Source organism: Cydia pomonella, chromosome 10, assembly GCF_033807575.1.
Source record: "Cydia pomonella isolate Wapato2018A chromosome 10, ilCydPomo1, whole genome shotgun sequence".
In the NCBI taxonomy this organism is placed as follows: Eukaryota; Metazoa; Arthropoda; class Insecta; order Lepidoptera; family Tortricidae; genus Cydia; species Cydia pomonella.
In genome coordinates, this window is record NC_084712.1 from 15,298,381 (window position 1) to 15,316,029 (window position 17,649).

The 17,649-nt window shown below is 36.9% G+C and overlaps 1 protein-coding gene across 2 annotated transcripts in view; it reads left to right on the plus strand.

Annotated features, from left to right (window-relative positions):
- Positions 1-17,193, plus strand: part of LOC133522238 (WASH complex subunit 1-like) — a 46,733-nt gene extending 29,540 nt beyond the window's left edge. Inside the window, exon 6 of one of the 2 annotated variants that reach the window (XM_061857504.1) lies at positions 12,804-17,193. In XM_061857504.1, coding sequence (XP_061713488.1) covers positions 12,804-12,998 — 195 coding nt within the window. In that variant the 3' untranslated portion in view covers positions 12,999-17,193. The remainder of the gene's footprint in view (positions 1-12,803) is intronic. The other variant, XM_061857505.1, reaches the window with a different exon arrangement.
- Positions 17,194-17,649: the final 456 nt, after the last annotated feature.

The following is a 17,649-nucleotide window of genomic DNA, read 5'->3' on the forward strand; positions in this document are numbered from 1 at the left end:
TGCTTCTCGTGACCGTCAATTTCGCTCTACTGGCAATCTCTCTCTTTCTATCCCCACTCATAGAACAAGCTTCATGTCTAACTCTTACGCCATTCAGGCAGCACGTCTCTGGAACGGTCTTCCCTCTAACATTAGAAAAGCTCCCAACAAGTTTGCTTTCAAAAAATCTTTGCGTGATTTATTTGCTGGCAGTTTAAAGATCAATTAAGTATCAGTCTCACGAATCGGTTATGTATATTATGTATATATATGTATATATATATTTATTTATTTATGTAATGTATGTATGTGTCTTTATGTATTTAAGTAGTTTATAATAAATTTATGTGTATTAGGACTCTAATTCTTTCAATAACAATTTCTTTTAGTTTTAAACGCGCCGCCTACAATCTTTTCTGCTTTGCCCTAAGGTTGACTGGTAGAGAATGCCTCATGGCATTAAGTTCGCCTTTTATACATTAAGTTTGTCTTTTGTGCAATAAAGTTTTAAATAAATAAATGTCAGTTGAAATAAATGGCTCTGAACTCATGTACTGCTCCGTATGTTTTGTGGTCACTGGATTGTCAAACGTCGAGATCCAAAGTTACAGCATAATGTAACCTCATTACAACGTCAAATTCGAAGCTCGAATTCTTCTTAGACATACCCAAAGTCAACGAATCTTTTTATCTGTGTGTAAAAAACTTACTCAGTAAAACCGATTAATTAGTCGCAAAAAAAAAGAAAATGGTTGAATCAAAATCCCTAAAGCCTGTTTCGAAGAAGGATTAATGGGATTAATGACGCAATTAACGTTTTGCGCGCTAATGAGGCTCGACGGATGGGGCCGGTAATTGATATGTCATTATCGACACGTGGCCGTATAATCCGATCGCGAATTCTGTACACAATTTTGAGACGTGGAAGTAGAAGGATGTGCGATGTGCGTCGCGCCATGTACCGAGCACGGGGTTCGGAGGGCAGGCGTGGATCCCCTTCAATTCATCTACACTCGTGCGTAGAACCCGTATATGGTCTAGTTTTTGATCTTTTCTTGGTTCATATTTGCCGGCTTCAATAATAACTTTACTAATATTCCCAACAGACGTAAGATCTGACTTTGATGAAAATTAAAACCATCAAATAAAGTTATAAAACCCGCCTCCCAGTAGCATTTTGATGGCACCTGCCACATTATTAGTTCAGGGACGAGAAGTTTTTAAGTCACACGATATTATTTCCGTCATAAAAAGTGGTAATGAAAAATTTGAAGAGAACATCGTGTCTGCCTAAGTTCCGTGAAGCGCATTGGTAGAATTCAAACCAAAGCCAGAATTCGATGAAATTGTTTTTACATTCTCAACTTCTTAGTACAGTTGTCTACGAGAACAATTGAACTAGATCTACTATTTTCTTTTATCAATAAAAAGGATGATTAACAATTGGAACGCAAGTTAGTGATGATTATGATTAATGATAATGACGAATTGTAAAAGTTCAAGTCTGCATGGCACGACCTTCCCTTAGATCACGCACATAGGCTGCGCCCACGAGAACTGAACTGTAACGTTGATCAATTAAGGTTCAATTCATCTAATCACCAATTAGTTGCATTGAAAATGAAATATTCTGTACAAAAATGCGAGCGTAGTCTAATTTAAATATTAATGGTAACAATGGTGTTATTCTTAAAACTGTTTGAAGTCTGTCAAATCAAATGACGGTTGTTAATTGTTTGTCCCTTTTATCCATCATTTTATCATTTGTGTTTATTATAACTTCGAACGAAACAAAATTTAATAGAAGTTTGCTAAGTTTATGAACAAGGAGGGTAGAATGTTTCAAGTTACCATGATCATTTAGTCAATTAAAGAAAGGTCTCCGGAGAGATCTGTGACCCGAGGTACGTCACCAAGACTGAGTTAAATGCATCCACTGGTACCTAAATGAATACCTACGGGTCACTTTTTATAAAATTTTCATAGCATACAAAGCTGCCGGTTTCATGTAATTGCAAATGAGTGTAATTGGAAAAAATAAAGAAGTTGTAATGTTTAGCTAAAAGTGCTGTTGAAAATAATCATGTTATCTGTGAAGTAATAAAGTATCTGGGAATTATATAATCGGCTTTAATAATATTATCATTTTCACTACCTATCATAAATTTGGTTATATATAAATATAATAATTACTCACTGTCTAAATATATATACTATACAGATAATAATTTCCCTGTTCAACATTTTGCCGACGAAACTGCAATCGTATTTGAATTGAAGAAATATGAAAATGTCGATATCGGCAACATATACTGAAGCATTGTTTTTATTGCTGATTCTTATCAAGTTAAAAAAAATTGAGGAATTGGTAAATTTTACTATGGGTCGACCATAATACATATGTATGTGATTAAATTGCTTTCTAATTAGCACTAAACATATATTCGCTGAAACAGGTGAGGTAATCGAATTAATTAAGCTAAGGCTTAGTAGTTAAGCTCAAAGCCAATTTGCTGTTAGGCTGTTACCCACTCGGGGCGCGGGGCGGGAGTCGCGCGTTTATGACCGCATTTTTGCCTACTTACTTTACCAATTTTCATTCATTATTTAGGTTTTATAGTAAAAAAAGTATTATGTATTTTAGATGACTCGTAGAAAAAGTATTGTATACAATAGTGATATAGCTTTTCAATCTCGTACCTTACTTACGGACCTTACGGTACTCGACTGAATAGCTCTCTATTATATCACGATTGTATAAAATACTATTATACCGCTTACACGCGACTTAAATGACAATTTTACAAGCATGAGAAGTAAAATAGTTCATTACTATAGGGGCCGGGAAACGAAGGGTTGCAGGCCAACTAGATATAGGCAGATAGGGACAACGCGGCCGGCAACCCAGTTTATCGCCGAGATTAGTGCTTTTCTCAAACTTGCAATGAAATAACGATAAAAATATGATGCTGATGATGATTATTCAGTGCGTGAAGTATTAAGGAGGAACAAAAATTTGTTTATTTGACATGTTTTAATTTTTTTTTAAGAAGACATGGTTTACTTCAAATTAGATCCGGAAATACTGCGTATCCGGTGCGATGAGTGAAGATGATAGTTAAAGGATTTCATAAAGTCTTACACCTAGGCCTGTAAAGCAACCTTCTTTTGTTTTTAAATGTCAAATTGTGACACAACCTCTTGGCTCGTAATTTGTTTTTAGCTGTGTAAACCTACCATGAAACAAATGGACTACATTTTATTAATTGCAAGTTTGAGAAAAACAAATCTCGGCGATAAACGGGGTTGTAGGCCGCGTATCCCTACTCTATCTAAGTATATCTACTTGGCCTGCAACCCTTCGTTTCCCGGCCTCTATAGTAATGTACGAATATTAAATTGAATTTCAGTATTGGAGTGTAAATAGAGAATCGTTGTTTCAACTTTTAAACATTCTATACATTTAGATCTAAATACCGAGATATAACCTTTCCAGCTTACAAATATGTCATCTTGGTTTTCCAGTAAATGCTAATCTAGTTTGTAATTACTTAAAACTACGAAGAAGTTGGATGTGTATTTTGAAACTTGATAACGGCCTGCGTGGTACAATTTCTGATAAATTCTTAGAATGGTTAAATGAAAAAAAGCCTTGGTAAACTGGTTTGCCTTAAGTTTTTGTTTGTACAGATAATTTTATTATAGTAGCTTGAATTAATTAACGCAATATAAGTCTTCGTTAAATAACCTCGTTCTTTTCTAAGAACGAGGTTATTTTGTAACACATGTTTTACTCACATTATAATATATTCCCGAAATTTTAGAAATCGCTTTCCACACCTTTTTGGTAGAACAAATACAATGAAATATTTCGTTTAAAAAGTGGTTTGTCCTACCTCTGAAATAGGACTCCTAATTTTAAAGAGTAAGCTATCTTTAAACGAATTCTACGGATTCCACTCACTTTTTATTCCACTCTGTTTTTAGTCACTCGCGCGACATGTTAGTATGTCTCACGACAGCTCAAATTCGAGTAAGCTATCTCTTATAATCTCTGATAATCCCTCACTTCCTCTTTTACATTTAATACCCTATATGATTATGTTGTATAAAGACCTAGTCTTGTTAGAGGCCTAAGTATCCCGTGCCAATGGCGCATTCACCATCAAATGACAGGTTAAATTTATCGCCATGATAATGCCTTCCGTATCCTCGACCCGAGTAGTTGGAAGACAGGATGCTGTTATCCCAGCGATAAATAACTACAGTGGGATTATTCTCATTATTGATAAAACAAATGGTTTCTGAGTTACAAAGATATCATCAGACTTCTCGCAAACACGCAACTTACCGTATAAATAAATTTAGTTTTTTCCACTTCTGAAGATACATACTTTCCTTTGTAATCAGTTTGTTTGCGGGTATTAAGTATTTACGGATAATGATGGTTGATGATATACTAAGACTACGCCATGACTTTTTTAACAAGAATCTCAAAAACCTTATTAGTCTTCTTAAAAAGTTTATTTTCGAATGTTATAGTCATACAGGAAATACAATACGGAATCGAATTCCATGGCTTTAAGCCCTCCTATTGAACATCATTTTTGTTGTACAATAAAAGGACAAATAAAGATTACGCAAGCCCAAAATGCACCAATGTCGTAGTTACCTGACCCCAGGTACCTGTCGGCAAAAAACTCTATCGCAACCCCGACGAGTCGCTGACACACATTTAATGGATGGTCCCTAATGGTCCGGAAACTATTAGTGCTAAATACCAGATTAGCGTCAAGAGTGACAACGATTCCTTACCTGCTATGAACCCTGCCGAGGCAGATGGCTGACACTTAAGGCTAGGATAGGAATATTTAACAAAACAGTCCCTTCAAATATCGGTCTAAATATCTAAATTAAAATACTGAAATATGTAGTCTTGGCTTTGACTGTTTTTGGTAATCTCAAATAATGCATACAATTTAGGCGGCAAGAAGTGTGAAATAAGAGATCTGAAAGAATGGATTTATGAAACACATAGTGGTCCGGATATACTACATTTTGTAACAGACACTAAAAAACGCCGTAATACGTACTAGGATTATAGTTTTACGTTTGACTGCCAGAGTCAATCTTTTGTAGTATAGACTTTTGCCCTTTAGTGTAAGCAAAGGTTTGATTTTCATAAGTACCTTCAGACCTGCTTTTTATATTGTACTGGTTGAAACGATCGCCTTACCAAATGAATTACTTTCTACTATGAATCAGGTCTTAGGCACTATAAATCATTAAAGGTCGATCCGGCTTCCGTCCAACTGTCCAACTCATCCGACATTGACGGGATCAGAGGCGGAGCAGCTTTAACCTAGCCATAGTTCTTACAACTATACTTATCGCGCATCTCCAACCTCAAGTATACCTATATAATTACATGCTGCAAGGAAATTGCGATAATTGACCGCTTCTAGGAAGGGTAATAATCGCCCTTGATAACGTAACAATGATAAATGGTATCAGCATTTCCCATTGTACAATTGACGCCAAAAATATCTATTCATTACTCGCCCTATTACAATTGAATAAGGTGCAAAGGGTAAACATATCTATGACGTCGTCTGTGCAAACTGTCCACGTGGATAAACGTTATTTGCTTGTGTTTCAAAAGAGTTTATGTTAGTGAGAATATCTAGTCATTTAGGACATTGTGTTCAGAGGTGTTTCGTTCGTAAACAAAGTTGTTTATTAGGCATTATCCTTGTTTGTGTCTAGAAATATAATTAGAAAATGCAATCGAACTTGACGTTACATTGTCGGTTTATAATTGGCTCACATAGTTTTTGTAAATGGTAGGAAGTTAGAATCTTACCATAACTTACTTTGAAACATGCCATAACACAGCCATTATTAAAGACAAGCTTGCTAATGAGAGAGATATATACTACTGGGCTCACAGTTCTAATTTATTGTCCTGCCCTGGAACTGAAACTGTACTAAGACATATATTCTTCTTCTTCTCTGTCGTTTCGCTCTTGGCAGAGCGGTCGTGGTTACGTTGTTGAGGCGCCCGCATCGTTAGTAGAGGCGGACATAGCTCTTCGCACGATCTCCCGCCATTTCTTCTTCTTGGTAGACTGTCTGGCACAGTCAGATACGGGGCTTCCAACTGCGGATTAAAGGTCACTCCTGCGCATAGATGACCTGCCGCGCAATTGGGTTCCCTCCACTCTTCCTTGTACGACCAGCCGCTCTATGGAGTCTTTATCTCGCCTAGTGACATTTCCAAAGTACTGCAGTATGTGCGACTGTACTACGGCCGACAATCACTGTGTGATGCCGAGCTCCTGGAGTATGGACACGTTGGTGCGGAAATCAGTCCACGATATCCAAAGCATCTTCCTCCAACACCATCTCCAGGGCATCTTCATGTTCACGTCTCTGCCGCGTAAAGAAAAATGGGAAATACAAGTGCTCGCACAAGCCAACCTTAGTGGCTTTGGTAATGTGGCGATTCCTCCATATTTTCCTTAACTTCTCCATCGCAGTTCTGATCGAAGACATATATAGTCAATGTAATACAAGATCAATCAAGATCAAGAGGAAGCGCTGGTGGCCTAGCGGTAAGAGTGTGCGACTTGCAATCCGGAGGTCGCGGGTTCAAACCCCGGTTCGTACCAATGAGTTTTTAGGAACTTATGTACGAAATATCATTTGATATTTAGCAGTCGCTTTTCGGTGAAGGAAAACATCGTGAGGAAACCGGACTAATCCCAATAAGGCCTAGTTTACCCTCAGGTCAGAAGGTCAGATGGCAGTCGCTTTCGTAATAACTAGTGCCTACGCCAAATCTTGGGATTAGTTATCAAGCGGACCCCGGGCTCCCATGAGTCGTAGCAAAATGCCGGGACAACGCGAGAAGTTAGAATAATATTTGCAGAGGCAGGCGTGTTTGAATTTCGCTTCATCAAGGGGCTGCCCACTATGCATATTATCGTGTATAATTGTACATCATAAAACTCATAAACAACGGAAGATAATGAATGGTGTAGTAGTCGTTTAAAGTATAATTCGTGTGCGTTTTCCTTATTTGCCTGTTAGAGGCACTAAGCATTTGCTAGAAAATTATCTGAAGATAAATTTATGAATCAGTGGTGTAATCAGTTTATAACATTGTGTAGAAACTCATTACTTGCTCCTGTAGTCCTATAGTACCTGACTCTACAGTACTTAGTAGATTTTTTTCATTTCATATACTTTATATAATTTTTGCGATATTTTCTCAGTGATATTAATGTAGTCATAAGCATAATTTCTTGAAAGCCTGCCAAACTAGGTTGTTAATACTTTTGTTTATGTCTAAAATACTCCGACGAGACCCATTTGTCCAGACGATGTCTAGAGAATGCCATTAAGCTCGGAATGTATAATATATTAATACATTGACTTGAAGACGACTGAGTTATGTATTTTTATAGGTTTTTGCCTTGCTTAAAAGCATGCGCTACCTTCGTGTTTTACACCAATTGTACTGTAGCATAGCTAAATTCTGGATAGGAAAGGAGACTACTATTCTATGGTAAATAAAAGTCTGTGTCATAGAATTAATTGTTACTTACTACTTTACTTGATATTTTTTATTGAATTATAATATTTAGGTAATAAAAATTGTGGCTGGTAACTACATCTATCAAAAGCGATTGAGGGTCAACGGCTTAAAATAATAATAAAAAATGCTTGGGGACAATCTTACACAAATTGACCTAGCCCAAAACTAAGCTAAACTTATATTAGTACTTGGCGACGATATACATACGTATATATGTAGATAAATACGTACTTTAGAAAACAGCCATGACTCAGGGACAAATTTCTGTGTTCATTACATAAATAAATTGATTTTATAAGCGCCTTTTAATAGCCTTTCACTGGAACTATTGATTCTGGAGGTAAATAGCAGTATAATATTATCCAAAGAACTATCGCAGTAGTATTTCGGAACACAAATTGTACAATAAACTGCCTCCACCGACACGAATGTAAGGCCAGTTTTATTATAGCGGACAACAGTACACAATTTAGTGGGTGGTAACAGTTAACATCCATGGAATTGTTCTTTGTTGCTTTTCTACGGAAGCCGTCCGTTCCAGGATATCGTGCCGGGGATAAAGTCAAATAGTAGTCGATCATGACTCATTACTGTTCAAATGGTGCTTTGTTCAAACGGTTTACATGGTTTTGTCAGTAGCCACGCAAATGCGCCGCACAAATAATTACTTATTGGGTAGTACTAAGGGTATAATAGTAATAACTAGTAATAAGGTTATCGGTACCTAATTTTGATGAAGACAATCTTTAAAGTAAAATTAAATAGGATTTATGGGTTTGAAATATACTTGACACTGTTTTAGGTTACCAGTAATAACGCAATTTTGCAAGGCGAAATAGTTCTTGGAATTTTTTGATTGGATTACACGTATGATTAGGTCGGATTACTCAATTTGAGAGGAGCAAATGCCTTGCTCTGCTGATCAGTGTTGAAGGCCACATCTAAATTTTATTACATATTATGATCTTTGTCCATGAACTTGCACCTTGTTTTAATCTCTTCCTAGATTATTTTCCTGCGCTACGAGATGGTAAACTTCCCAGTTTTGCGCATGATGAGGTACACGTGATATAAATAACAATGAATCTCACGTAATTCATACTTAATTACGCACACAACGTAAGCGATTTAACAGTTTTTATTTATATTTGTAGTCATTATTATGTACTTTAATTTAAGGGCTACAGGTGCCAAGTGTTTATACAATTTGTAAGCTGATTGAGCTTTAAAGGCATGGTTGTTCCAATAGTCAAACATAGTCAAAATCATGTGTATCTGGCCACACAGAGCGTAGACCTGTACATTTAATTGGCCCGCCTTTTCTCCTCTTCTATATTCATCTTGTTCTTTAGTCACATTCAGCGTTTTTAAAGAATGGAATTCCGTAGCCGTTCACGTGGCGCGCCGACTAAAGCTCGCCAAAACCGTGTCTGATCCCATACTGTCACGAATCAATCCTATTCTCAAACCGACAGAGTACTTTATTGCTATATTCAACCTTGTGGCACGCAAATAGGGAGCACATTTGTATGAATATCAAAAGCGTGTCTAATTAAAGGTCTTTTACGGTGCCATTGCCAGTGCTTTTTATCGAGTGTGTTATTGACCGATATTGTATCTTATCATTCCTTACGTGTTACATGTTTCTGCGTAAATATTTTGCAAAAAAACTCTGCATTAATAGTTTTTATGTTGCCACTTCGTACTTACGCAGTATTTGCGATTTTTGACATTGCTTTATAATGACGATTAGTAGGTACAATCTCATATCTCAGTCTCAAGATTAGGTAAAGTAACGCTTTCGTCTCATTAGGATAAGTATCTTCACTGTAACTTCACTTGTGGGTTCGGGTCAGCTCGGGTCGAGCAAAATCGTGACAGTAAGTAAAACGGTTGATCAAAACTTTACTAATCTTAAATGTCTTTAACATCATCAAACAGAGATCCACCTAGGCTTGAATTCACAAAGTTGTTTTAAGAAGAGTTTCCACCATTGACGGAGTTTGTGCCTTCCGATCGGATTTAGATATTTATAGCTCAGGACAATTTCTATGGCGATTGTACTGTCAGGCATAAAAGGAATGTCTTTAGCACTGAGTTATCTCAATGGCGATTGTAATGTCTACCATAAAAACAGCCAGGTTTCGTTTCAAATTGTCAGATAATAGAATAGAATATATTAATGTCTCCAAGTGTATTGACAGCTACTTCAAACAGTGGACGTTTATCTTAAGCTCAATAAAGAGGAAGCGTTCATTGGCAGCTAGAGGGTGCTTGAGGCGGCAAATGACTTGAAATGACTTTAACATCCGGCCCTGATTGGATAATAGGCCGACAAGTGATAATATAGACACACGAAAGCGCATTATTTGTACGGCTGCGGCTGCTCACTCGACTTTTGCACACATACGATTTGGCAACTTGTACGAGTCTGATTTTTATACCCTACCACAGAATAGTTAAACTACTCCACAGAAGGTTTACGTTTTATGTTGTTCCTCCCTAACATATAAATTGTTTTCTTTCGGCCTGCTAAAGTTGTTTACCCCTTCACGCATGTCATAAAAAATATTTTGTTTAAATTTGAACTTTACCAGCTGTATTTACTCTGCTAGCCTACTTCAATATTTGTAAAGTAAAAATCAATTTTTGTGTATAGGTACCGGTACCCTAATTTAGGCATAAACATTTGGATACTATAGTTGACTAGGAACTCGTAAACTCACGCGATATGCGCTGTCGGTAGGAACTCGTTTCTGCAACTGGGGAAATTAGAAACAGCGAAAGGAAGCTGGAAGCGTCCTAAAGCAGATCGACCATCAAACTACAAATACAAATCCTCTGTAGACCGCCATAAACTCAGGCACGGACACGACCTTGCCAAGGGCGATTAATTTACTTGATTAACATATGAATAATCATTTTATGGTACACAATGCGGTACGAACAATATGTATATGGCGTGATGTCTGGTGCTCCTAAGTACAAGTATATATTTAATTTGCAATGTTAATGAGTCTTTAATTTTAGATTTTAACCATGGAACCATAACCAATTACCATAAATTGCAAGTATCGAAGTAACAACGAAGCTGCTATATTTTTTTTTTAATAGGAATATATCGGGATGATTTGATTAATCAATAGTAATTTAGTTTTGTAAAATTTTCTATTATTTCGCCCTAGTAAAGAACCTAAAACGAGATCGATTATTTAGCTATTTGAGGGTAGACGGAAATATTACACGATTAAATGAAATAGTTTAGAAGACAGAGCGATGAGGGACAGACCCAGGCAGTTTTCTATTTGGTTGGTTAAATAAATGTTTCAATTACTCGAAAATGTAAAAACACATTGTTTGCATTTATTTAACTACCTAAAGATACATACTATAGGTAGGTACCGTCCGTTTTCCTGGTTAATACTTCCGCTTCTATTTTTGAAACGTACTTATCCTTATTTATTGCCAAAAGTTTCTCAGTTTTTGTTTTGTGAGTGTTTTTTAGTCATATCCACACCATATGTTAAATTAAAATGCCCAACCACCCCATATATTCCACGATGTTTACTTGAGGTCTGTGAAGCGCTTAGTCTTTTATGCTATTGTCATAGACATTGATTTTGATTATATTTTAAGGCTGGTTATGTTATCGGTAAACATGGGTAGGTGACAGTGACAGATAAGTCAGATAACCTTAGGCGTCGGATGCGTACAGACTACAGACGCATCATAAACATCTTCATTAATACTTTACGACTGTGGACTTGATAAGCGGAGCGCCGTTTATCGTCCAAGGCGGCACAAATGGCTTGCACAACCATAGTAAACATATTACAACAAGTATATTAATTTTTCAGACTTTCTAACGGTATTTGTCCTGTACCAAAGTACAAGTAGGAAAAGTTACCTCAAACGGAACTAAAAATTATGAACTCAGCGCTGTTGAAACATTAACTATTCTAACCAATGAAGTAATCTTTATTGAATATTCACATGTTGCAGAAATGCAAAGTTTGCATGATGCATCCTCGTAGAGGGGTTATGGGCAACTTATAACTTGTTCGTAATTATTTATGCAAGATGTTTACAAACGAGCACATAATGTAGATAAGCGTTATTCTAACTTATTATAAGTTATAAAAAAGAATAGTAATTTATAATGTGACATTATTAATGTCTGTAAATAGATAATAAAGTTTTTATTTCATGAGTAGTGGCCAAGTCCGGCCTTAATTCAGGACAGTAAGCAATGGCTCAACAGCCCCTCTTTGTAAATGTCCTTTAGCACATCCATCCCTTCCTAATTGCCTGTCAACGTAACGAAATTGGATTTCGTTACTTTAATTTATTACCATATGTGATATGTGGTACCTAGCACAGTCAGAGTCAAATACTTTGTAGCAACCAAAGTGGCCAAATAGTTCGGTATACCATATATTTAGTACCATATATGATGTACCGAACTATTTGGCCACTGACTGCTACAAAGTATTTGATGATAACTTCTTTACGTAGACGAATTTCTTCATTTATTCTACAAGATAGAATACTATTTCTGTTGATTGTAGCTCAATGCGTCCACGCAGCGAGCAGCGACACTAATAAAATAAATCACGTCACCTCATGCCAATGATCTCTGACTGCACTATAAAGAGGCGTAATTAAATGTTCCCTCTACAAGCTGCATTATCTATTAGGAGATAGCCCGTTTTCGATAATTCCAAGTAATCTTATGTTAGGATCTTGAGCTTTCTAAACGGGTTTTAGATTCTGAGTAAAACCAATATTTATAAGTAATGGAAAAAGTCCTCGATTCGACCGGTTGGCCTCGTCTTTACGTTGTTTAACTACCTATCAATCGTGAAGGTTTTGGTACTTATCAGAACTTATTTAATTACATGCTTCTTTTTATAGTAGTCAATTGATCACGCCCTACTATTACTCTTCAACATTTAAACTTGTTAAAGTTATTAAGCGGTTTGAGTTAGCTACCTATACCATACCTACATTAGTATTAGTATTTAATTGAAGAAGTACTTTTTATTTTTATTTTAATGTACTACTTAAAATACTTGCAGTCGGTTAAAATAAAGATGTAGAAGTTTTATTGTAACATTACATCTTAGCCAATGCTAAGCTTGCGGCTTGCCATTGAATCGAAGCAATCGTGTTAAACAATATAATTAATAATTATATCTAATGTATATAAATGCCATCTAAGTAGTTCATGTTGTTACAGCCTGGTGCGTCCGGCGGTGACCTGATGGCCGACCTCCACGCCAAGCTCTCCATGCGCCGGCGCGGCATCTCCGGCGCCGAGCGGCACGGGGGCTCCGTGCTTCACACGCTGGCCAGCGTCATCCCCGAGCCCGGCGAGTCGTCGCCGCAAGCCTCCTCCAGCGGCGACGAGTGGGAGTAAGACAACAATATAGTTACAACATCAGGACGGCTCGCTCGTGCACGCGGCTAGCCAGGAACTGCTGCACAAGAAGTCCACCGATTCAACACAGCTGGCCTCCAGCGGTCATGATTGGAACGAGCGGTACTATAGATTCTTGTCACCCAATCTTTCTCTTATATGCTATGTATGCTAATAGGCTATTACGGCTAGTAGGGTAGGAACTGTTAGGGAGAGCCCGTAGTTCCATCAAATTTGAGTTAATTTACCTAAGAATTTATGTAAGACGCCTAAATTAAATAGTCTTTCATTCGAACTATTACGTCGTACCACTTCTTATCGTAGGCCGAATCTTTCAGTCTTTGTATTGGTTTAAGATTATAACCATATACATACCTTCAAATCGAGAGCTGCATGGGATTTGTACTACGAGTAAGATTGAGATTTGTCTAACAATGTTTTCACAGATATTCAGGGCATCTGGCGCCAACTTTTGAGTCCGACACAGACTGAGCGATAATATACCAAAATATATCCTATAGCTTGGCATCTTACGATAAATTCTACGTACCATTTGACAAAGCCCACACACAAAGCTATAATATATATTTTGGTATCTTACGATATCTTATAGCAAGGCATCTTAAGATACCATGCGATAATATAGCTCAGTATATTACGATATATTTTGGTATATTTCGTCTCTCTCACAATATAGGTGGCTGTCGCCAGCGATATATATTTTGGTATATTAATATATATTATCGCTCCGTCTGTGACGGGCTTTTATATACGTCGTGGTTCATTTAAAGTTTTTTGACACGTTCGCTCCCAAATTGCGACACCATGCGTGCGTTTTGATGCGTTGCGTATTTTTAAACATTCCGGCGCTAGAATTAAATCTGCATATCATTCTTCCAAAGATTCTTGTCACGTATTTATCAACCATCGTAATTTTTTTATGCGTTTTCATTGAAGCGTTGGTATACAATAAATAGGTACCTACATTCCTACCTGCACGCGTTTTGGTGGGCTGGCATTAATGCACGCAATTTTAACCGAAATAATCATTTATTAATCCATCACAATTCTATAAAGAAAACGATTAAACTAAAGAAATATGAGTCTAGTTCTTCAATAGAAACTTTGGAAAGTGAAACCATTAATCTCTTCTCAATAGAAGCCGACCAATTATATCAATATCAAACAATAATAGATATCAATATATCTCAAACAAACCTTAAGTTATAGTATCTATACCACAGCATATATATTTACTATATCAAATTGCTTAATTGTGTATTCAGTGTTTCTTTGGAATTCGCGGAAAATAGCGGAATATGCAAATACTTATTGTATACAATCGAATTCGAAATAGTATTTACGTAAACCTCATAGACCCGAAGCCACGCGTCAGTTCGGCAAACATTTCGATTTCCGCAGCCATTACGTATTTGTCCGGTGGATACCCGGCTTTTAGAAGTACTAACCAATTTCTCGGCTTAATTTACTTTATGGGGTTTTCCTGCTCTCAAACGTAGTGTACTCTCATGGTTACGCGAGTACGGGCGAATTATTTTAGGACGCCAGTGTAACGTGAACCAGATATCTAAGTAAGTTTATTCTCTAATACCGGTATGACATGTTAGGTATCTCGAGGACCTACATACATACACTTGCTTATCCACCTCGGAGATGACGCAGAAATCAATATTGTGACGTGTATAGATTACAATCAATCAAAAGACTTGCATAATTAAATCAACTGATTACTAGTACTTGTTAGATATTCAAAGGACAACTCTCCGTAGCATTCTTTTTTACACGAAAACTACCTGAAACTACAAATCTATTTCCACTCCGTTCCCCGTCAGTACATTCGTAGAAGCGAGTATAATTATATGAATTGACGCGAGATTTATCGGGTATTTACGATGATATACTAAGAAACGTGTGTAACGTAATGAGCTGGTTCATAACTTATTTGTTCAAGTTATAAATAAGGTCGCTGGGATATACGTCGTGAAACAGAATTTCCAATCATGGTTAGTTAAACAAAGATTTTTATCGACTTTGTTGTTTATTATTTAAATATAAGTGAGTTTATATTAAGACTATAACGACGTTGCTAGCATACAAAACCACTTGTTGATCAATCATATGAATAAATCGTTAGGTATAAGGTCAAGAAATATGATTTCTGACCCGATTACACCTTTTCACAGTGACAAGGGACGATATAAGTTCCATAGCGGCTTTCATACTAATTGCCACTGTCACAGCGTATGAAGTGGCACAAACATCAAATTCCGTTACTGTTCGTTAATTCATATAAGGTAGGGAAAAGCAGATATATTTGAAGCCATCCAATAGAGCTACTATCAAAAGAGCTTTGAGTTGTTTCATAAACAAGCCGTCACAATCTACATTTGGTACCGGTGCAGCGCAGTGGTGACGTCTGTTTACTCACGAACGCGTCACTGACCAAACATCGCACTCGTGCGTGTTCGTTCCAACTGATAGCGTGTATTTGTTTTTGTTTAAAGCTAATTTTAAACGGGTGGAGGGTTATTCTGGCATCCATCGAGAACATTTTTTTTTTTGAAGTTTTAGTAGAGTTCAACCCGTAAAAAACGTATTAACTAAAAATAAACTCCCAACGATAATGTCCAAAACTCATTACCGCGCTCAGTTGGTTGCCAGTTTTTTACCGAACCCGATAAAACTAGCGTGTATGAATCCCCGTGCTATTATTATTACCAAATGTATATTTAGGTCAGGGCTTTCCAAACTACGGTCCGTTAGCCGAAACAATTTGGCCCACGAAAGGAGACAAAACAATACAATCCGGCCCGCGAATACCACTAATTCCAATATAAACCGGCCTGCAAAAACGGAGCAGAGGCCGCGTTGTGGCCCTCATGACAAAAAGTTAGGAGACCCCTGCTAGGTTAATCAAACCAGAGCTAGTTTTCAGTCTGACTTCAAGATTTGTAACAACTGTTTTAATCGATGATCTACTTATACAGCATCTTATCAGGGCGATCGGGAATAACTGGTTTTTCGTATAAAAGGTGGCAACGACGCGAGTTTCACATCACTAACGCAGGAGTAAGAACGTATAAGAGTACAGTTTCATACAAATGTTTTTGAGACTTTACGACACTAAACAGCCGCGCCTGTATACGTGATCGTTGCTCGTTTCGGGGAGGTACAGTTTTATAAATCTAAACGGGTAGCATTCTTAAAAAAAAAATCTTCTTAATCGGCTCCATCCGTTGTCATTATTACCGTTTTAGGCTTGTAAAGTTGTCGCCCGTGTATATGACAAACGGTCAGAGAAAATGCATAGTACTTTAAAAATGTTTATTATAAATGCGGAGCGCTAAAAAAATACGGAATTTAAAGATGGCGTCAAAATTGAATAGTACAACATTATTTATACAACACGTTCGTATTAACTCGTTGCTCTGTTCCGTCCGTTTACTCCCGCGCCTTTCCCCGCGTTAATGCAAGTATAATGGCGTAAGCTTCCCCGAAGCTGCGCGCGCACATAAATCCGCCCAGCTGATATCGGAAAAGGCTCTATATTAGAATAATCACATTTCTCACTAAGGGGCTATCTCTTTTTTAATTCCGAGAAGGGACGCGAACTATCGCGGCGGACGATTAGTGATTACATACAAAAACCAAGGTTTATTTAGTTAGAGACTCGTAAATAACATAGACTTGACGTTGACGTCGTATTACCATTTATCCGTTCGAAGCCATTGACCTCAATGCGAAATGCAATGAAAGTTCTACGAGGCAAGAGTGAAAAAGCTGTTAGTTACAATTTCGGCTCGGCAATTTCCATCACTCGTATCAGGGAATATTAGGGTGAGTGTGAGTCGCAAGTCGCAATTGTTATTCAGTTTGTAATTAAAATGACTCTTTGGTGCCTTATCATTATTGCGGATGGCGCGTTTCCTCTGTTCTAGGTCAAAATATACAATAAATGTGTAATTTGCCCTTTATTCTGCAGAATAAATATATGAGTTTCTTATTAGTTAGCTAGCAAATGAAAGTAGTCAAACAGCGACTCAAAATATATCAAAAGAATCCCTCGCTAAGTGACGCCATTTGCAACAGGTTGGCGCTACTGTGGAGAGATTGATAGTCTAGTCTATACATGTCTTTTCTTTATAAATTTACTACACAGCTCAATACGTATTTTGTCCACGATTATAGTTAATATGAATGTTTTAAGTGCCTACGCTAATTCCGAGTAAGGTTAACGAGGAGATCTGAGAAGTTGACTTCATTATAATTTATACATGCTTATTGCTTATGTCAATTTATGTCCTTAGTTGCGAAAATATACTTCGTATTCGCAATTTTTATCGGAGCGCTAATTCTACTTCATTTTAATAATTTAAATGTAAAATTATAACAGATATTTTACAATAAATACCATTATGTAGGGTAGGTATATATAAATTTTAAGTACTTACCATCGTCGTATAGGTTTTGAAATATATATTTTGACAACGAGAATGGAAAGACTTCAGAAGTGAATTAATTGTTAAACACATAGGTTTGCTTGTTTACGAGTAAGCTGAGTCATTAACATGGATGTATACATATTTCCATGTTGTCTTGTCTCAATAACATAAATTAAGGCAATAGACAA